The 22,571-nt window shown below is 47.8% G+C and overlaps 1 protein-coding gene and 1 pseudogene across 1 annotated transcript in view; one reads left to right on the top strand and one right to left on the bottom strand.

Annotated features, from left to right (window-relative positions):
* Positions 1–22,571, top strand: part of SHTN1 (shootin 1) — a 96,969-nt gene that overhangs the window by 3,074 nt on the left and 71,324 nt on the right. The window contains exons 2-3 of the mRNA XM_004700912.2: positions 10,433–10,493; positions 20,500–20,594. Coding sequence (XP_004700969.1) covers positions 20,508–20,594 — 87 coding nt within the window. The 5' untranslated portion in view covers positions 10,433–10,493; positions 20,500–20,507. The remainder of the gene's footprint in view (positions 1–10,432; positions 10,494–20,499; positions 20,595–22,571) is intronic.
* On the bottom strand, positions 16,322–16,442 carry LOC115870009 (annotated as a pseudogene).

A 22,571-nucleotide genomic window follows, 5' to 3' on the forward strand; every position in this document is an offset into this window, starting at 1 on the left:
TCTGTTAAAAGACCAGCAGACCGATTAACACAGATTTCCCCCTCCCCCCAGTGAGAGAGAGTTGTGGGGGGGGGGGGCGGGGGAGGCGGAAGAAGGCAGTGCCACCCAGGAGGGAAACACAAAAGTCTAAGGGGCACTTTTTATGCAGCACTAAGTGAGTACAGCAGCTTCGTGGGGGCTGGGTGGATGGAGGACACCGAGCTCACTGTCACCAGCAGAGGGCTTCCCTGTGTCCGGCTGGGTGAGCTTTGTCCGGTTGGGTCAGCACACGCACATGGCCGCTTGGCCACAGCAGTTACACCCATCAAAGCTCAAAGTCTAAAGTCAGACCCTGTTTGCCAGAGTAAATTTGAGGTGGGGAAATTCTCTACACATGGAGGGCGGGGGAGGGGATTCAAAAGAGACCCTCCGTTTCTCCCGTCCACATGTCCACACACAGTCTAACGATCGTTGTGGTTGGCCCAGGTCCTCATCAGTGGGAGAGGCAGTGGACGGCCTCCTCTGGATCAGCCCGTTGTCGCCCTGTCTGGAATTTCCTCTGTCGGGGCAGGCGGTAGGCCAGCTGCTCCCTGGGCAGTGTTGATGGAGAAGCTGCAAGTGACAGGTCATGTGACCGGTCATATGCAGCCACCTATCTCTCTCCACCCCCCACCCCCCACTGCTCCTCCCAGCCTTGTGTCATCCCCATTTCACAGATAAAGAGACAGGACCACAGGGCCCTGTTTATAGGCCGTCCCCCGAGGTCACACAGGTCGTGGCAGAGTATAGATTCAAACATGGGTCTTTGGACCACACGTCTCCCTTTCCAAGCGGGTCAGGTTTTTGGCCGCTTTATCAATTATCTTCCCCCCACCCCCCACAAGATCCTGGCTTCAGTTTCAGATCTTTCTCTGTTAGCCCATGAATTGAATTTTTCATAGTAAGTAGTGTAGTGGGTGAGAATTGGGCTGTTAACCAGAGAGTCAGCAGTTCAAAACCAGTTTCTCTTGGGAGAAAGAAGAGGCTTTCTCTTCTTGTAAAGAGTAGAAGTTTCAGTAGCCCACAGGGGCAGTTCTACCCTGCCCTTATAGGGCCACTGTGAGTCGGAATCGACTCTGCGGCATTGAGGGTTTTATGGTTGGTTGGTTTGAGACTTCTCTGTGGTACCCTGGCAGCATGGTATTAAACACTTAGCTGCTTGGTTGTTTGTTCAAATCCACCAACCGCTGCCTACTGGAAAGATCTGTGGCAGTCTCCTGTCGTGGTGAGTATCGTCTTGAAAATCATACGAGGCTGTTCTTCTCTGTCCTATAGGGCCGCCCAGAGTCAGCATCAACTCGGCAGTAACGGATAACAGGGTATACGGCTCTGGGTCATTTCTCTGCTCTATCCATCAGTTTATATTTAAGAATTGAAAGTCAAATATAAACTATATCTTAACAGAAAGATTCATATGTATGTAGTTTTATATATGAGGGGCTTCACAATATGCATGGAGAATTTGCCATATTGTTTTCTGGAGCCTCCTTGTCTGCATATGTGTGTGCAAGTTGAGTTGATCCTAACTCACAGAGGCCCTATGGGATGCAGTGGGACCACCTGGAGGATTCCTGGGCTGTAGGAAATTGCCTGATCCCCTTTCCCATGGGCCTGCTGGTGGAATTAAACGTTGACCTTTGTGCTGCACCATTAGGGCTCTTTGTATATCCATGTGATACATATAGAGGTAAATTTATTCATCTACCTATGTAACATATTCAAGGGCTGCACCTGTAGGCTAGCATCTGCAATGGATACGTTGTAGTCTAGGGCTGCACAGGTAGGCTGCGGTTTTTGCAGGTGGACCATGGACCGTTTTTTAAAATCCATCTTTTTCAGTTCTCCCTTTTCAGCAACAGTGGAACCTAGCCATTTCATGGTGATGTTTAATCAGTGTTTCTGAGGACGGACTTGGTCTGAGTGGGTTGATAAGGAAATCTGTTTTGAAGGGAGAACTTTTCTGTCTAATACTTTCTGTGTACCAAGAGTGTAAGTAAAGGAAAACATCTCTGAAGGTCCTGTGTCCGAGCAGGAAACTCCTGCCCATGAAGGGCACGGTCATGTTGCCCGTCGCCGTGTGCTGTGTGTGGGTAGTCAGCGCTGGGAGCGGGGGCAGAGAGGATGGAAGACGAGGTTCCCCCTCTTTTCCATGAGGCTCTTTCACATTAGCCTTTAAGGCCTGGCCTACATGCCCCCACCCCCACCCCATCTTTTCCTCCACAATCTTCTCTAACTCTTCCATGTCCCACAAGCAGCATTCGCTGTTTGCTTTTCACACAAAAACATCTGCCCGTTTTCTTTGCATGGATCTCATTCTTAAAACCACAGTTTATTATTGTGTTGATTATTGAATAGGATACCAGTACATATACACAAAGTTGGTCGGATTCAAATGTAAAAACTTAGTTGTTTTTTTTAAAAAAACTGGTATCCAGTGAGTGAGGATTATGGGAAGAGTGCTACTTCCTGTTTTTCCCCCTCTAGCCATCACATGACATCATCAACAAAAATGGGAGATTCTGTCCCACCAAACTCCATGAGCCCCCCTGAAGCTGCCTTTTTGGGGTACAGAAAAAGAGAGGACTTTGCATCTTGAAAGCAGCCAATTATGTGCCTCCTTTTGGATGTCATTCTTTGATGACTCACCCAGAATCTTTGTTGTGATTGTCTGGGGTTTCATTCTCTATATAGGGTGGGGGGCCAAGGACACGGGTTGGTGGGGGGGGGGGCGGGGTGGACAGACCCATTCTCACTGAACGATGAATGGAAAAGCGTTCCCATTTGTCAGGATGGCAGTGTGTGTGTGTGTGTGTGTGTGTGTGTGTGCAGTTGCCTTAAAAGAGAGAGAAGGAAACTTTTATAGAAGAGCGTCTGTCTGCCCTTAAGTCAGAAGTAGTTATGTTAAGTATTATGTTCTGGGAACAAGTTTTGAAAGGACCCGAAGTGTAAGTGGCTGATTAGGAGGCATCCAGTGCCCGCTGGACGGGCGGGCGCATCGGGCCACGCTGTCAGGTTGCCAGGAACGAGGACTGAAAAGACGAGGGGCAGACGCTGCCTGGGACTTGGGTTCCCAGAAGGGAGCGATCTGATAGGACCTGCTTTGCACCTTGGCCCCTTCATCTGTCATTAACATGTCTTCCTCTCGGGTCATTCTCTGAGGTGAAGGTTCCGAAGTGTTTTATTTTAAAAATTAATACTAATAAAGAAGCCACTCTCAAGAGCAAGAGATGCATCCATTATGCTAACCGTTCATGCATAATACATCCACATCCACGCTGTTTCTTTGAGACAGAGTGGCAAGTGGTTGTGCCAGAGAAAAAGTAATTACTTCGCAGTTTGGAAGTGAAAATGAGTCTCTTATTAACAGCAATCTATCCAGAAACAAAGAGCAAGAACCTCTGTTCTGATGACATGTGTTTTTATCTGCCACACAATACCTAGAATTTGGAGCCTGCGAGGAGACGGCGGCGGTGGCGGGAGCAGCGCCTCCGTTGCTGCCCGGGACTATTGGAGGGAAGGGACTTTGAATGGGAAGAAAGGAGAACTCCCAAAGCGAGAGGGAGTGAAAGGAAGTCCTTCCCGGCAGGAATGATTCCGTCCATTGTGTGCAGAGATCCAGAATGCGCTGCTGGTTCCAGCCACCCTGACCGGGTGGGGGAGGAATGGCAAGGTCCCCTCGTATGAAATAAACAGGGTCCTCTGGTTCGCTCATCACCCCCCTTCCCCGATCACTACCACCAAACTGGATTCCCTGCACGTTTATGGGATAGGAAGGGGCCGAACACGCTTGGAGAGAAAAATGGAAATGGTGTGGCGTCGAGAGCTGCTTAGACTCAGAGTTATAGCCTGCGCTGTGTGTGTGTGTAGCCCACGTATTGCTCACGCTGACAAATAACTAAATAACTTCCTGGCTTCTTTCCCTCTTGGTCTTTGTCGAGAGGTCTAAGCTGGTGAGCACCTGCTCGGCAACCCTTTGGGTTACGCCCAGCATGCTTAGGGACTCGGCAGAATTGGTGCGATGCCAGAAGGATGGACCGAGAGACGTTTGTTGCCATAAGAAACTCGGGGATGACGATAGGTACCGGGTGGGTTGGCAGTCTGATTCTACCACCTGCAACATCCATGCATCCTCATTGTCTTCTCTGTGATGTGCGAGTACTTCTCGACCCCGAACTTGGCCTTTCTAACACGTGTCAGCCCACCATGGCCCCAGGGCACCGGGGAGATAATCAGCAATGCGTATGCCGGTGGAAGTAAGACACAATTGGGAGGCTTAGGGTTTGGCGTGTTTTTGTTTGTTTATTTGATTTGGCACATAAAATATACATAGGCCATCCCACTGCCAGATATAAAGAGATCTTGGGATCCACACCAGTTATCTGTGCTTCTGCCAAGCCCTGCTAAGCACACGTTTCAGGGTGATTGGCTGACAGGTGGGGGAACAAGACCCATAAGAGTGACCTGTTTGTGTCGAGGAAGTGGGAAGTTGCCAGTACACGGGAGCAACGCTTCCTTATGCAAATCAACCAGCTGGGGCTTTGAAATTCTCAGTAAGTTTCAGAAGCCAGGTACCTGCCTGGTTGAGGCTCAGAGAAGACATCTGGGAAATAGCCAGGGCTTCTTACATGAAGGGCTTTCAGAACCAGCCAGGCGAGCGACTGGTTGGTTCACAGCGTGATACACAGAGGCATGAGAGAGACTCCCGGGGAGAGGTACCCAGCTTGCTCCAAGCAGCCAGGACTTGTGCTGCTGTGTTCTGCCCCAGCCTGGAGCCCCAGCGAGTCGGTGGGCATTGTAATGAAGTGATGTGAGCCCAGGCACATCTGTTGCTATTGCAAGGTCCCCATGAGCAGTTCTAGCACAAAAAGAAGCGGTGTCTACAAATGGTGCAGCTGCGTGGGCAGGACAGGGGAAGGGGAGGAGGGAGGACGAGGGGCTAGTATGGGGCATAAAGATAGGACATTCGTCCTCCAAAGGCCCAGAATCCGTGCGAATGTGAGCAGAGTGAGAGAGAGAGGTTACAAGATGTTTTCTGGGGTGCCCCCTCATGGGTGTGTGGAGTCCTGCGTGCACTGTGGAGGGCCCTCGTATTTTGTTGTTCTGCTCCAGTGTGGAGTAAGTGAGCCCCTTTTGCCAGCTGCTCCTTGGGAGATTGACGTGTGTCAGTGTGATGCTGTAAAGATGACTGCCTTTCAAACCTGATGGGACAGTCCTCCTGTGACCTAACAGGGGCGCTGTGAGTTGGCATTGATCGGATGACAATGAGTTTGGTGTTTTAAGGGTTAAGCCACAATTGCAGCATGTGTGGATCTCATCCCCCAGCCCACACCCCTTTTAGTAGCCACAGCAGATGGTCAATTCTGTGACTGCCAGTGCTCGCATAATGCAGTTGCAGAAAATAGAAAGCAGAGCCCCATGAAGACCCCTGGTGGAACACAGCTGGGTTTGGAACCGGCTTGTGGATCTGCTGGTGATGGCTGCAGCACTGGCCTAAAAGCATGCAGCCAGGCTGCTGAGTCCAGGGACCTGTATGTACCAAAGCTGGCCAGCCCAGACCCCGGGAACGAGAGCAGAGACCCAAGGTCTGTCTCCTGGGCAGCTGGTAAACCAAACTGGGTCTAACTCAGCAGCTCTGAGTAGAACTGTCCCCGAGGGTTCCTGAGGCTGTAAATCTTGACGGAAGGTGACAGCCACCTCTTTTTACTCTGGAACCACTCAAAAAACCAAAAACAACAACAAAACAACTCACTGCCATTGAATCAATTCTGACTCTTAGCAACGCGATCGGACAGGGTAGAGCTGCCCCCGTTAGGGTTTTGAAACTGATTCTATATAAGAGTAGAAGCCTTGTCTTTCTCCCTTAGAGCTGGTTAGTGGTTTTGAACTGCTGACCTTGCAGTCCAAAGAGTAACCACTATGCCATCAGGATGCTACCATTGAACCACTGGGGAGGTTCAAAGCATCCTTGTATTTAGCAGCCCAACACCGAAACCCTGTGGCACGAGTGTGCCTCGTGTCTTCTGGATGATTCTAAAGAACCACCTTAAAAAACAAGATAAAAACAAACTACCTAACATTGTCACGAGCTGATGATGACCAACAAATGGTAGCAGTATTGGTTGTGTGTGTGTGTGTGTGTGTGTGTGTTTGTGAATGATGCCAGCTGGTGGCCTTTTGAGATCTGAGAAGAGATCCTATTTCAGACACATCTCAGGCAGAGCGCTGGCCCTTTGAAATGGTGAGAATTGATTCACCCTCAAATTCTTCCAGGTAGTGCTTGGGGAGGCTGATCTTCACTGCCATGGGGTTGATATAGACTCATAACAAACCCTGTGTAGAGTTTCCAAGGTTTTGTGAATCTCATGGGAGCCTCCAGCCTTACCTTTCTCCCAAGAAGTGGCTGGTGGGTTTGAACCATACAGTTAGTTAACAGGCCAGCACTTATTTGACTGTGCTACTGGGACTCCGTTTGAGAGGCAGATCATCAAAACCAAACTTGCTGCCAACGGATCGATTCTGATTCTTGTGACTGGTGGCATTGTGGGTTATGCTTTGGGCCAGCAATCACACGGTCAGTGGTTCAAACCCACCAGTCACTCTGAGGGGAAAAAATGAGGCTTCTGTAAAGATTTACAACCTAGGAACCCACAAGGGCAGTTTTACTCTGTCCTGTAGGGTCCTTGTAAGAGGCAGATAGAAGGACATAAATGCCGGTGAGTCAGGCACAACGCTCCCAGTCATAGATTTTCACAGGGCATTTTCTATCTTAGGAAGCACCAGGGTAGACAACATGAAGTCCATTTGAAAGTGAAATACTCAGGAGAGTCAGCCCAGGCAAAGACTATTCTAGACTCCTTTTTGTGCCAGAGTCTCTGCTGTGCACTGTTTGGGGAGGGCTGGCAGGGATGTTGGGAAGCATAACCCAAGCAGATGCCCACTTCTGGAAACAAGTGGGACCGTGCTGAAACAGCTGGCCAGCACTCTCTTTGTACCAAGGGTTTTACAGTCTGATGTGGTCAAACTGAGTGAGGAAGGAGACTTCAGCACTCTAGTGCTTCGATTTGCAAACACCAACCAGCCAACTAAACAGACAGCAGATGTAGTTTGGTAAATTGGAACTGGAGAGTTTACTGATGGTTTTAGGTGGCCTGGAGTGGGTTCTGATTCATAGGGACCTTGTGTTCATCAGAATGAAACAATGCCTGGGCCTGCAGCAACATCCTTCCAGTTATATATTGAAGCCTATTGCTGCAGGCCCTGGTCACTCCAGCTCCCTGAGGTCTTCTCGATTTTCACCTGACTCTCCACGAGCAGAGCATGATGTCCTTTTCCAGGGACTGGTCTGTGGATGGGGCTTTCTACTCCCGCTAACAGTTAAAAGTCTCACAAACTCACAGGGACAGTTCTACTCCGTCCTGTCAGGTGACTGAGTTGACATCCACTCGACAGCAGTGAGTTTGGTTTTACTTTGGTCTCTGCTGATAATGTCTCCAAAGTAGGGGCAAGGACGTCTGCCCAGCCTGGCTTCTAAGGAGAGCCTTCTGGTTGGAGTTCTTCCAGGACAGATTTGTTTGTTCCGTTGGCCGCCCGTGGTACTTTCCGTCTTCTTCACCAGCCCCGTAATTCAAATAAGAGATTACATATCACACGATTATTAGATTCCCACTGGGAAATGTGGGCGCAAGAATATGCCTTTTCCTTAGGACGTGCCCCGTGCCCCCAGCCTGACCCATTTGTCGGGAGCCCTGGTCAGTATTCGGTGATCAGCCCTGCTCAGTTAGCACCGGGGACTTGTTCAAAGCACTCTTGCTGGATTGGATTTGCCCGTGTAGCCTGAGATAAGGCTTTTTAAAGGTTTTGCGATTTGCTTTAAATAACAAGCCATGAACTATTTGCTTCTAATTTAAAAAAATTTAAGCACAGAAAAGTCAGAGTGGTATTACAAATAAAGTGGCCACACCAAAGTGGCTGTTATTTTTTTGAAACAACAATGATACTAAGAGAAGCACCAGATAAAATTGTGAGGAGCTTGGGTGGCCCAGAGCATTGTGAGCCGGGCTGCCAACGGGAAGGTTAGCACTTCGAACTCAGCAGTTGCTCCTCTGGAGGAAGATGAAGCTTTTTTGTGCCCTAAAGATTGACAGCCTCAGAAACTCAAAGGGGCCCTTTCTACTCTGTCCCCAGTGTTGTTCTGAGTGGGAATTGACCCGAAGGTGGTGGGTTGGGTTTGGGACAGATCAAAGGCCCGGTGCTGCCAATCCATAGTCCCATTTCTTCCCTGCTTTCTAAGAGCCAATCCTAAACATTATAGGCACCCCTCGATTGAATTTCTGAAATTTTAACATGGCATGAAATATGTTTATGTACACAATGCAAATAAGTGAGAATGGTTTTGTGTGCTTAAGGCACCATTGATGTCTATTCTACAACCCCTTTTACTCGACATCATGGCCTTTGAGCTTTTAGCTCATTCATTTTCATTGCTCTATCGTGTGGAATAGGAGCCCTGGTGGCCTAGTGGTTATTTGTTGGGCTGCCAAGCACAAGGTCAGCAGTTCAAAACACCAGCCAACTCTGCAGGAAGAATGCTTTTTCCTCCTGTAAAGAGGTGCAGTCTCGGAAACTCACAGGGGCAGTTCTGCCCTGCCTTACAGGGTTGCTATGTATCAGAATGAATTCAATGGCAATGGGTTGTTTTTCTTTTAGTGTAGACTGATGGCACAGTGGTTAAAGCACCAGACTGATAACCTAAAGGTTGGCTGTTCAAATCCATTGGCTGTCCCATGGTGGAAAAATGTGGTAGCCTGCTTCTGTAATGATTTATAGACCTGGAAAACCCATGGGACAGTTTACTTGGATCTATGGGGTCACTATGAGTTAGATTGCACTCAATGGCTGTGGCGTTAGTGTTTCTATTGTGCAGTAGACAAATATACCCTGACGTTTAAAAATGACTGCCAATGCTGCCCATTGTTTCAGAGAGCCTATTGTCTGTCCTGTCCACCCCTGAGAGATCGATCCTTGGAGCATGCGCACCGTCGCATTGCTGAGTAATTGGGTTCTACCCTTCCATTTTGGTAGGAATTTATTTCGCACGCAGTTCTACCAGTTTAGGCCTCTCCTAGCAACATGTCAGTGTTTCCAACTCTGGGCCTCCGATTTTGCCCATTCTGAGGCCAGTCTAATGGAGCAGATGATTTCATGGTTTTAGATTCTGCTGGCTACCAGTTGCTTCATAATTCTTTCAGCCACTGAACTCTGAAATTAAGACTCTCCAAAGGGATGCAGTCCCGGTCGATTGATCCGACATGCTAGGGATCAGTTAGGGTTTAAAGTTGTACTTGATTCTTGTGGTGTTCTTCGGGGCAGAGGGCTGCCTGGGAAATTTAAGTTTTCACTCTAGGAATGAAAACGGCTTTTAAAAGCTGTAACCCTTCTTAAACATTCTTCTGAAATGTATTGTCCTATCTGTTTTGTGAAGTTCAGCACTTGTGGAATTCCGTCTTCCTAAGGAGCTGTGGTGGTACTGGGGTTAAGTGTTGGGCTACCAGTTTCAAGGTCAGCAGTTCAAGCGCCCCAGCTGCTCCTCGGAAGACCCATGCGGCAGTCTGCTTCCATAAAGATTACAGCCTTGGGGACTGTATGGGATCATGCTGCTCTGTGGTGTGCGGTTGCTGTGTCTCTAAGTCAATTCAGGGGCAGTGGGTTTGGGGCTTTTGCTAAGACTCATTAATATCTCAAGGGTCTGATAAAAGGAGGCTATCTGTGAGGGAACCAGATCTCCTGACAAGTCCTCGTCCCTCACATTCGTTTTTGCCTTTATCCTGCTGTTTCATCCGTTTCGCCCACCATTTACAATTAAACATCAGTTTCCCTGAATGAAACAAGCTTCTTGTTGGGGGATATGGTTTCTTCTCCCCCTTTTAATCTGCCACCGTCTTCTCTTCAGAATGCTCAGGGCACAGAGGTGACCGAGGGCTGGGGCAGGTGACAGTGGCCCTTCTTGCTGGGGCCACTACGTTTGCCTCCAGCCTGCACTGGGCTTGTGGGTAATCGAAGCTGTTGAGGCTCTGACCCGAGGATGAGTGAGGTGTTCACGGAAATACCCACCACGGGGAGAAGCACAGTCAGCCTCCTCCACTCCCTGCCCGGATGAATCCCCTTTAACTCAAGGATGTAAAATTGGCCAGTTACCCGGGAGACAATGAGTAGTTAGGTGACTCGTTCTTCACCAGACTAGAAAGGTACAAAATACCACCTTGGTTGAGCTGCACGAGTCCCACGAGGCTGTGTTTTTCAGTTTTCAATTTTGCTTTTAGAAAATCGCCGTCGTTGATCAGATTGCTATCGCTTGCCTTTTCAGATTTAAAATTGATGATATGAATTAAACTTTTTTTTCTTCTTCTCATTTCAGTGTGACAAGATTAGGCAAGAGCGAGATGAAGCTGTTAAAAAACTGGAAGAATTTCAGAAAAGTATGTACTCACTTTCCTGACATGGTCGCAGTCGTCTAGCTGTGCCTGGGCCTTATGTGGGTAGACAGATGCCCCAGTCGAGGGCATATTGGGCATCCGACCAAAGAAGCACAAGGTGGCGACCAGCGTGCCATGAGCTGCTCTGGCATCCCTGTGATCTGGAGCCAGTGGAATGAGCATGATTGTTTTGGGTGCGGATGAGTCTCTAAGTCATTTGCACTGATTACAAAATATTTTCACTAGGCAAAACAGTTGCTTTTTAGAGGAAAAAAACACAAACTTCACGTTTTATGTATAGTCTTCCTGACCTACCCCTCCCCCCCTGAGTAACATATATATCTTATAAAAAATACATCCCGTTCATTACCTGCTTTTTAAAGTAAACATATTATGGTCATCTCTACATAGCATCAAAGAAGTTCCTCGATTGCCATCATTGTCCATAGTATTCCACTGTACAATGACAGTGCTTAAATTTCTTTAGATAGGCCCTCTATGCTGGGTGACCTCTGGATCTCGGCTGTTATAAATCATGCTGTAGCAAGTTTTAGTGCATACACAGTCATGACAGTAGCCTGGAGCCCTGGTGGTATAATGGGTTGCACAATTGACTGCTAACCATAAGGTCAGCAGTTTGAAACCACTAGCTACTCCACAGAAGAATGACGAGCTTTTACTCCTATAAAGAGTTCGTCTGTCCTATCGGGCTGCTAAGCGCTGGAACCACCTTGATGACAGAGAGAGAGAGGGAAGGTGGAAGAGAGGAACAGATAACTGATTAGTTCTATAGATTAATTCTTAAAATGGAATTATGAGTTCAGAGAACTCACACGCTTTAAGAGTGTGAATGCTTGAAATTACCTTCTCATTGAGAAGAATGATATCCCACAAAAGCTAGAGGTGGCTTAGCTGCCCCAAATCTTTTCTGAGTTCTTCTGATGGAAGATGGCCGATCATACTCAGAAGGATCAGATTGGAAAATGTCATGGGGAAGGGGCCAGGCCTCAGTAGGGGGGTCACATCGTCCTCCCTCCTGGAAGCCAGGCCTCTCTCCATTCTGCAGATCCCTCCCAGTCAAGCGATGCCCTGGTATCATCAACTGTTGACTAAGCAGCGACACTGCACAAACATAGTATTCCTGTGGAAGGAAAAGCAGCCGTGAAAAAATACAGCGCCATAGCTAGAGTTCAACTGGCCAGTTTATTTTTCAGCATCTGACAGTACAAAGAAAATCTCAAGAGATTATTCTTGGTCCTACCTGTGTTTTTGAGGCCAGTATGCTGTGATAGAAATCGCTCTTCTTTGCAGATGCACAGAGAGCAGTTGCGTGAGACTTTCTCCCTCCCTAATGCAAGGTTATTGAAATCCTTGCACACATGTGCTGACACCAAGCCCCAGCTGAAAGAGTTCTACCATTGACCTTGCTACCAATGAAGGTGCTTCAATTACTGATAGCAAATTGGTGTCTTGTGTATGTGGGGCGTGGGTAGGGGAGTGGAAGAGGAATAGTTCAAGTTCTTGTGCTTGGACATAGCATCAACTTTGGGTTCAGTACATTGTTGGGGTGTTGCCTCTTGCATTATGCAAAAATGGTAGCAACTTCTCCCTCCATCAGCCTACTTTACTGGTAACATATACGAGGGGGCACCCCCCAAAACCTGGAGTTTGTTCGTGCATTTGGAGTTTGTTCTACCAGGTCAGACTGTTCTTCAAGCTTTCCATTTAGAGGTTTTGAAAAGATTGTGTAACAGTGTGTGACAAAAATGCCCTGATTTTTGGCAGGCGAGACTGGTTTGCCACCATGACAATGCACCTGTTCACACGGCAAATGTGTCAGTTTTTGGCCCAAACGGGCATGCCTCTCTTGCCCCACGTACGTTACACACCTGACCTCGCTCTTTGCGACTTCTTTTTGTTTCCCCAAATGAAGGGCATGGAAAGGATGGCAATTTGAGCACATAGAGGAGATGAAGACAAAAACGAGGGAGGTATTGTCTGCCCCCCAAACAGATGAGCTTGAAAAATATCCCAAGAATAGAATTGCAGATTTGACAAATGCATTAACTATAATGGAGAGTACTTTGATGGGGAAAAGCTTGTTTTGGTAAAAATGTGAATACACAGCTTTGGGGATGAAAAAAAAATTCCGGGATTTTTTAGGGATCCCCTCGTACACTCTGCTTCCATTTCTATTGTTTCTATTTCCCCTTTCTGTGTCTCTTCTTCTAAGTACCTCTGATCACTTGAGGGGTCAGTTGAAAGATTAGTTTACCTCAATTGTTGGAATTTATGTAATTTTACCTTTACGAATTGATGATGTATGGTGTTGGCAAGGAATAGTGAATGTACCAAACTATCTTGAAAGAAGTACAGAGAATGGAGTGACCAGTCCCTGGAAGAGGACATCGTGCGTGCTAACGTGGAGGGGCAGTGCAAAAGAGGAGGAGCCTTGACCAGATGGAGTGACGTAGTGGCTGCAACAGTGGGCTCAGGCTTTACAATTGTGAGGATGGCGCGGGACTGGGCAGTTTCGTTCTATTGTAGTGGCTCCTGTGCATCCAGCCTGACCCCACAGCACCTAACAACAACAACAACAACAACAACAAGCACCGTTGGTTTTGGCTTTCTAGGAACCAGCCTAACAGTTCAATCAGTGAAATCGGTTCATACTTTCAGCCAGCACTGACTCTGTGTCTCCCAACCACCACAGCAAGAGCGTGCTGACTAAGTTAGTTTGCTGACAGGAGAACAGACTGCGCACCTTTCTCACAGAAGGAGGGGAATGAGAAGACTTTAAAACTAAGTGTTTAAAAACATGGGAACCCGCCCACTGCCGTTGAACTGATTCTGACCCAGCGACGCTCCAGGACAGAGTAGCACTGCTCCTGGGGACTCCTGAAGTGGGAAATCCTACCTGGAGCAGACAGCCTCCTCTTGCTCCCATGAAGTAGCCGGTGGGTTTGAACGGCTGACCTTTTGGTTAGCAGCCCAAATGCTTAACCCATAGTACAAACAGGGCTCGTTAGCTTTGGAACAGAGGATGGAAGGGTTTAACGCAATATCCTTAGCGAAGAGCCACCAGAGCAAGTTCCTGTGTGAATAAAACTGGATAAGGGCCCTGTGGCATAGGGTGCTTAAGGTTTAAAGGAGACTCTCTCACTGCCAGTGAGTCGATTCTGACTTGGGGTCCTGTAGGACAGGGAAGAGCTGCCGCTGTGATGGTAGCTCTCCAGGGGAGTGGAAAGGCTTGCCTTGTCTTTCCTGGTGGTTTCAAACCACTGACCCTGTGGTTAGCAGCTCAATGCATAACCAAGTAGAAAGTGTCTACCGCAGGCCTGGCCTGTCGTAGATGCCCCATACACACTACTTGCTTCTTCCACTCTTGTACCGAGTGTACTGAACCACCTGATGGCTCTTCAGTGCTAGTGGGTGGTGAAGTCCAGGCTGGGCTCTCAGGAAGTCCACGGCAAAGTTCTCTCTAAAAAGTTTTTTTGAAGCCCCTACATACCATCCACCTCGCAGGGGATGCCAGCCTCCACATGTAGACAGTTCTGAAGGGAAGTATCTTCTCTCTCTCTCTCTCTTTTTTAAGGAGAGAACAGTTTTGTTGGCATAGCATTGACATCTGATACAGTTGTATAATCCAATCACATTAAGAAGCATACGATTGCCACCACAATTTGGAAGGCACGTTGCTTTTTGTCCCCAGGTGAGCGCTGCCTCCTCTACCTAATTATGCACACACGGCGGCCGTGGCTTTGAGGGGTGCAGACAAAGCAGCAATCGACAGAAGGCGCAGGACCAGGCAATGTCTTGTTCTGCTGAACATAGGCTGTTCTGTGAGTCAGAACCAACCCAGTGGCACCTAACATCATCACCAACAACAGGCCTTGCACCTGGTCTGCCCATCGGAAGGCCCGCTGACTGGGCTCTGGGACCTTTGTGAGCCACGGGGCCATCCTTCTAGCTCCTCAGGCTTGCCCAGGCTCGGGCCACCGTGCTGTTTTCCGGCCAGCCTGATCCTCTTCCAGCTCTTCCTCAACCTTCCTTCCTCCCAGGCTCTGGAGCCACCACAGGGCAAAAACGGAAAGAAGCATTCCTGCAAGCCAAGTCAGCCTAGTCGTTTCGTGTCTTCCAGGCCCAAACCTTAGGTCCTCTGCTCTTTTTCTTGGGCACACCCATTTTCCCGTGCCTATGCCAGCCACACGGTGGTTTTCTGTCCCCCTGAGAACCATTCTGAGTAGATCAGATGTTGGACGAAGAACTGGGGGTTTGTGCCCCACCGCCATTGTAGAGACACACCGTGTATGTCTAGATAGATTGCTGACTGGAAGGAAAGGCATTTTGCTCCGGAAGCAACGCCGTTGGTGAGGTCACCGTTAACGGAGGGCGAATTAGTAAAAAACTCGAAACGAACAATTGTCTGTCAACCCAGCTAATTCTTTCTTCTCGTGACAGTAAAGGACAGCGGGGACGGCCCTGTGTGTGTCCAAGGCCGTAACTCTTTAGAGGAGCAGACAGCCTCCACGGGGTGGGTTCGCAGCCCAGTGCCCCCCACCCCCACCACTACATCATCAGGGCTCCTGATGAGTTGGAAAGGGAGATGGGAACATGGGTTCCCTGCAAGGGGGCTTGGCTTGAAGGCACCGCTTAGGACTCTGGCTGGAGATTTGTTAGGTTGTTTCTCTGGACCTCAAACTCAACCCAAACTCGCAGACTTGCAGCCCATGCTGACTCATAGCGACCCTCTGTGGATTTCCAAAATGGTAACTTGACAGGAGTAGAAAGCCCAGGCTTATTCCAAAGGAGATGGTTTCGAACCACCGACCATGCAAATTGCAGCCCAACTCATAACCACGACACCACCAGGGCTCCCATTCGCTGGGCCTCAGTTTTCTGAAACAATGGCTGTGAGATACGTGTGAAGGGTGGAACACAAGACCGGGCCGTCATCAAGCCCGATACAGGGTGGTGGCGGCCGTTTCCTAAGCAAAGCTGTATTCCGGAGAACGTTCCTGCAAAAGGTGTTAACAGATGAAAAAGGGTGTTAACAGATGAACTAGGCCTGATGCATTTCTTTAATTGTCCCAAGAAATGCAAAGATGAGTTCTAATGTTGTACTCTGCTTTGTGCCAGAGAATCCAACACACATACAGGCGGTCTCCGAGCATTTGAATGAGCTCTGTTCCCGTGTCTTCCAGAATGTGTAGGTAAAGTTGGAACAGGTGCATGGGGTTCTTATTTTGCTTGACTTTAGGGAGAAAAGTGGGAGAAAGATGGGGCTTTCTACTCCTGAAAAGAGTTACAGTCTGGCAAACCCACAGGGGCAGTTCCAGCCCTGTCCTATAGGGTCGCCATGAGTCAGCATCGACTATGTGGCGGTGAGTTTGGTTTGGGTTGAGGGAGGACAAAGAGCCCCGACGGTGCTGTCTGGTAAGTGTTGGAATGATAACCACAGAGCCACCCAAGGCCTGCCTGACTGCAGGGTCTGCCATTTGTCCGAGGGGCCATGGTTGGAGATGTGTTCGACTCCACGGCCATCTGGGATCAGGTGCTTCTCAAGTCATGAAGCTTGGTAAAGCCCCGTTGCTTGGCGGCGAGTCTTCTGGCATCCGGGGGACTTGAACTTGACCCTGCGTAAGGGCTCAATTATGTATGTGCTCTTTGTCTGGAAGCTTGGTGCAGATGAACATGATGACTTGGCCAACATAGACCCTTAGCCACAGTGCCTTGGGCTTTTCCAAAGGTACCTCGAATCTAAGTCTGGAGCCTAGGTCAGGACAGCAGAAATGAGCAAGGTCAGAGAGATGGAAGAGTGGGCCAGGGCTGACTGACTCCAGTATCCATTAGGGAAGCTATCCATGCCAACAGGTTGCCACACTATCAAGGAGGCAGCCATTGCACATCGGTCTCCATAGGAAGGAGGGCGATCAGCAGAATTGTCAGCAGAGCTTCCATAAATGATGATTTTCCCTAAGGAAAGCCTACCGAGCCATTCTGCTCTGTAACACCTGGGGTCGGCATGAATGGAATCGACTGAACAGCACAGTGAGTTTGGGGCTTTTCAGTTTGTGGTTTGGGCATCCAAATGTGTAAGTGTTGTAGGAGTAGTGGCGATGGGTTATAGATGCAACAAGACTTATGCAAGTTCAAGTCCATACGGGGAAACTGAAATGGACAACCGAAGTCTGAAAGAGGCCTCTACCCTTTGAAGGTTAGGCAAATAGGAGGGATGGAACCAGGAGACTCAAGGAGGACGTGGATAGGTGCTGGTGCGTTCCGAGCGGCTTCGCGATGAATGGGATGAAACAAAACAATTCGTGTCCGAATTGTTGGCTGGAAAAACGAGGGTCTCTGTACATCCCCACCCTCAGCCCAGTGGAAACAGGGCGAGATAACTATCTGTGAAAAGGGGCAAACAGATCCATAGTTCAACAAAATATTTCTTTATTGGGTCATGTGACTTGATTGGCAGTTTGGGAACCATGCGTGTTAAAGACATAACTGTTCTCTGAAATATGTTAACCTCCTAAACCTGGTGGGATCCTGGTCATGCACTGGGCCCCTACTGCTAGGTCAGCAGCTAGGAACGACCAGCCACTCCTTGGGAGGAAGACAGGGCTTCTACTCCGGTAGAGTCGCAGTCTGGGAAACCCATGGTTGCCGTTCCACCCTGTCCTGCAGCGTCACTGGGAATCAGCCAGGACCCGATGGCAGCGAGTGAGACACGTCGAGAGTTGACGCGTGGCTCTCTGTGGTTCCCAGTTTAGCATGGGGATAATTTCTTACGCGAACAATGGGAGCACTGTTTTCATTTTCTGTTCTCCCCCCTACTGAGGAAGAGAACTCCTGCACATTGGGAGTGTACCAGCGCAGTCTTAGAGAGAATGCTGGCCTCGCTAAGTTTTATCAAGTTAAATTACATGGCAGCTTTTTTACAAAATGTTGAAAAAAACACGTGGGTTTTTGTTTGTGTCTTTATCTCCGACCCCCACCCCCACCCCTCTGTTTGCTAGGCCTAAACCTTAATACCGTGGAATGATTTTTCTTACTCTTCATGAGCGAGAATGTTATTGAATAAAAAAGTCAAATTCCTCTGAAAAATGCCGAGTGTTTATGTTTTTGTTGTGATGGTGGAAATACCAGAGTGCGGCAGACGATGTCAAGTAGTTAAGGCTAAAAATTCAAAGTAATATTTGATGTTGTAAAAATTGTATAGGTTTCTTTTCTCTTTTCCTTCACATTTTTTGAAGAACCTACCTTGTAAACATGGTGATAAAATGCCAGGAATATTAGGATTTTAAGGAAATAATAGAGCCTATTATTTAAACTACAATATAAAAGGCAATTATATTGATGAAGAGCTACATGGGCTTTGTCTGTGTGAATAAACTTGGCCTGTGTTCAGCGTCTATTTGTTCTTCAGGCATAAACACATATTGTGTGTGATTCCAGTTTAATGGGGACCCGTTTGTATGCCAAGCAGCTGCATTTTAGGGCCTATTGCGCGATTTCATAGCTCTCTGAAAATTGGTTCTATTCAGAACAAGAGATAGAAGAGAAGGAGGGGGGTGGCGAGGAGTGGGGGCTGGGTGCGGGGGGAGAGCTTCAACACACAATCATTTCTTTTCAATTGGAGCCAGAAAGGTTGATGACAACATGACCATTGTGTTATAATGATAAGACCACTAAGGCATCTGTACCTTCTCATCAAAGCTTTCACACAACAGCAGATACGATTTAATTCACTGCTCTGTCAGCACTGCCGACACCATTATGCCGTCTGTCTCCACAGTTATAATCACTGTCCTCCGAGAAATGCAGTTGAAATGATCTTGAGCAGTCAAAGAAACTCTCAATTAAGGCTGCCACTTCCAATGTGTCAGATTGTGTCTTATGCACTTGGTACAATTTTCACTTCCAATCCTGTTTATTTACAATGTCTACCAGTAATTACGCTTAACGTGTCATTTAGTGAGGGGGGCCCCTGCCAAGCCGATGTTGGGTGCTGCGGAACCATTGAGGGGGAGGTTCTCGAAGTCAATGCCATCAGCAGCTTTCAGACCCTGATGGGATGCAGTAGTGATGTTGATAATGCAGGGATCGCGCTCATCAAGCCGTAATTAGATGCCACTCAAATGTGCCACTTGTAATAACAGTGTTGATTCATGTTTTTCTCGGTGACTGCAACTACTAATTAGTTAAGTGGTTTTTGGTTGCCCTGCGTTTACTGCAGATTATTATTACCCCTGAAAAAATGTCAAGGTTAGCGATGTTTCTGGCCATTTAGTGCTGCTTTATGAATTTGAATATTAACATAATAAGAACTTGGGACAGACTTAGGAAGTAATATAGTTTTGTTTTTAATTTGGAGAGAGAGAGAGAAAAATTTTTTCCTCCCCGAGTTGAATCGTAATTGCAGGTTAATTAAACTTAAATGAAGCAAATGTAATCTCTCTTTGTGTTATGGTGAGCCCAGCGCTTTTTGCCTAACTTTGTTGGTTTTCGTGTTTGGGTGTCTTTTAATTTTTAATTTTTTTTTAAAGCCAAACAAGGGTCAATACGTCGTATACATGGCGACTGTGAACTTGGCAATTCTGAACATGCTCTTTTAACTAGAAATAACTGGGGGGTGGGGAGGTGGAGAAGTGAGGTTTTTCTTCCTTGAACTTCAAAACCTAAATCATGCCCTACATCACTTGGTACCTTTAAATTTCACTGTATTAGAACCAGGCACCCACATGTTGAGAATGCAACTTTTCAGGTACTCAGGGGAAAAAATTTTTGGCTGCATCCAATCCTCCTGACAATCTATGACACGAGAAGCAATTTCTTAGCATCTGTTCTCAGCAGTTCAAAACCACCAGCATCCGTTCCTTGAGAGAAAGACTGGGCTTTCTACTCCTGCCAGCAGTTTCAGTCTCGGAAACCCACAGGGTGTCCGTGAGAGTCAGCATTGCCTGGATGGCTGTGAGTTGTTGTTTTTGAGTTATAGTACTTAAGTCTTGTTGCTCTCCTTTATTGCCCTCACGTTTATGAAATCCTATGGACATCTCTGCCCCTATTCCAGAGTACACTTGCTACACTGAACTAAGCTTCCGCATCGTTCGGCCAATCATAAGATCAATTCAAGATTCCCTTTTCTTTTTTGTTTCTAATTTCACTAACTTCCCTTACTAGGGCGATGTGTTATATATAGTTCCCTAAGAAACTGAAATCAGGCTTTGCCACTTCTCTTTATTTCTGAGATTCTTTTGTTTAAGTTAGCAAATGTGTCTGTGGGTATGTAGAGAGCTGCGTAGATCAGGCAAAACCCCCCAAATCATGCCAAACCCACACCTTTGAGTCAACTGTGACTCCTTGTGACCTTCTAGAACCGACCACAACTTCCCCATAGGGTTTCCAAGGTCATAAATCTTCATGGCAGCACAGGGCCCTGTTCTCACAGAGTGGTTGGTAGGATCCAGCCGCTGACCTACCTTGTGGTTACCAAGCACATGCTTTAATCACTGCATCACCAGGACTTCCTCACCACCCCCCCCCCCCAAACCTTGCTGCTATCAAGTTGAATCTGATTCAGCAACACTTTGTATAGGCTTTCCGAGGCTGTAAATATTTCTGGGAGCATGCAGCCTCATTCTTATCTTGGGGAGCGGCTGGTGGGTTTCAAACACCCCTTTTGGTTCGCCACCAAAGCGTTTTAACCACTCCATCGGCAGGGCTCCTTTGCCACTCACATCTATTTTTCAAAATCTCTTGCATAGCTTCCTTAAAATGCATGCCGTGGCAGTACAAGTTCGTCCTTGTTTTATAGTTTTTGCTACATTGAAATGTTAGAGAACATGTTATCAGGCTGGCTTTTCAAAGCTCTTTTTCAGTGGCATCTAGAGGTCTGGGTGCTGAAGAATTGAAGTATTCTTAATCACGGGACATGGTGCGTGGGCTTCTGGGAGAGCTGACTAATCTTTGAATACTGAGATTTTTTTCCCCCCTCCTTCATTCCTAGTTTCTCATATGGTGATAGAGGAAGTTAATTTTATGCAGAACCATCTTGAAATAGAGAAGACGTGTCGGGAAAGTGCGGAAGCATTGGCCACCAAGGTGAGACGACCCCCCTGTGGGAGTATCTGCTGTGCTTTGTACGTCCAGACCGCTTTTCTGGCCTCAGCCAGGGCCTCTGCCCTTACTTGCTTTCCAGCGCTCTACGGTTTGGCGTTCCTAGTTTTCCATCTGGAATGTTGTGATGTCTCAGACTTGTAGATGATTTTGTAAATACTTGCCTGCATGCCCAACCAAGGTCATGTTGATGATGACCGGAGCACGTGGATTTGCATGTATGTTTTTCAGCGATTGACCTTTGGGGGAGGGGTGGGCGCCTCTAGACTTTGCAAGCATCTGGTGGAAGCGGGGGAGCGAGCCTCACACTCAACTGATCTGACCTAAAACCGGTACTCGGGTGGCGCGCTCGAGCGTTCGAATCCGACGGACGCGTCCGCCCCGGAGCCTTGCATTTCAGGTGATTGTGGAAAACCTGAGTGAGGGCTCGTGACTGATGGGTGACCTCTGCCAGCACTGCTGATTGCTTCTGGCTGATGAGTTTACCCAGTGTGTAATTTTCTATACTCAGTCTCATCAGAAGGACATGATTATTAAAGGATGCTTTTTCTTTTTTTTTTTTTAATCTTGGTCTTAGGTATTTTGGGGTTGGGTAAAATGCATCTCAACCACTTCATCAGAAAATTTCATTACCCATTCCGGCTGTGTGTCTGCTCCCCCTCCCCCTCCGCCCCCTTGCAAAGTTCTTTTTTTGGACACGAGTGAAATCCTGCTGCCCATAAGTAAATAAGCAAATCTGTTTAATGTGTGTGCATTAGCAGAGTTCCTGCGGGAGGTATTTGCTTACTTGTTTGCATGGTGAACCGACATTAGAATGTGTAAGATACTCCCGGGAGAACAAATGCCAGCCTCCGACCTGGGTTGCTTTGAAGAGTGTGTAGGGACCCAGCCATGGCTGTGAGAGCCAGGCCTGGCAGTGCCCTCCCATCTTTTCTCCCAGCTGAGCCGCACAGGAGCCCAATGGCCTCTGGTATCCTGTGAGGCCTCTGGTTGCCCTTCTGTCTTCTTTTGGAACAAGTAGAGGAAAAAAGTGGATGTGGAGCTGACAACCTGCTCTGAGGGTCTGTCTCTGGCCAGATTGTCTTTTCTGGCCAGATTGGTCTCTGGCCAGATTGTCTTTTCTCACCAAGTTGGGGCGGTGCCTCCTCCTCAGGCCTGGCTGAGTGTATGGAAGTGTGTCCGTAGTTCATTCCTGGTCTAGTCATGGAGTGGGCTGCGTATGACTTTCAGCAGTTGAGTTCTCCCTCTCTGGGCTGCTACGTCTCTTCGAGGGCACGATGGACCAGTTAGGACTGAGTGGGAGTTGAGGGGTGGACTTATCCTTTTTTTTCTGATGCACTTAAATCATGGGTCACACTTTAAGCCTTAGCCCCCGCTTGAAGCACGGCTTTTTATTCTCCTTCCACTTCTTAAATTAGCCAAGTGACTTTGGGTCAGGGCAATCCTTGGCCATCATTGTCTTATTCTGAATGGCAGGCTGGACTAAGATCGGCTTCTTAGAACACCCAGACTCACTGTCTCTGGGTAGTGATCCAGATCTGTGTGTATCGAAATATCTGTCTGGTGACTGTCAGGTTTGTTGTTGGTTATGAACCAGGAAGGCCAGCCCCATAACTTCATCTCGCTGCTTGGACTCTGTCGTCCTGTTTACCACTGATGTCTTCTGATGCCTTTTGCAAGCAGTCGGATGGTTTGTTTTGAGAGCGTAATGTGGACTTGGGGGCCCAGGACTGAAAACCAAGCAGCAAAGCTACACAGCAAACACTGTAGGTGTGTTCAGTGGGTGTGGACGATACGATAGCTCTGGCTGGAAAAATCGGGTGCCTCCTTATACATGACAATAACATGCCCAGATTTAGGTAACATTGGGCCGCCTTTAAGGTAGGCTCCATTTTCAGAGCTTCAAATTACCCATAATAATGTTCATATTTTTAAATCGTGGCCATCAAGTTAATGACAAAT

This window comes from Echinops telfairi, unplaced genomic scaffold, assembly GCF_000313985.2.
Source record: "Echinops telfairi isolate 266 unplaced genomic scaffold, ASM31398v2 ScPeMD7_70;HRSCAF=299, whole genome shotgun sequence".
NCBI lineage: Eukaryota > Metazoa > Chordata > Mammalia > Afrosoricida > Tenrecidae > Echinops > Echinops telfairi.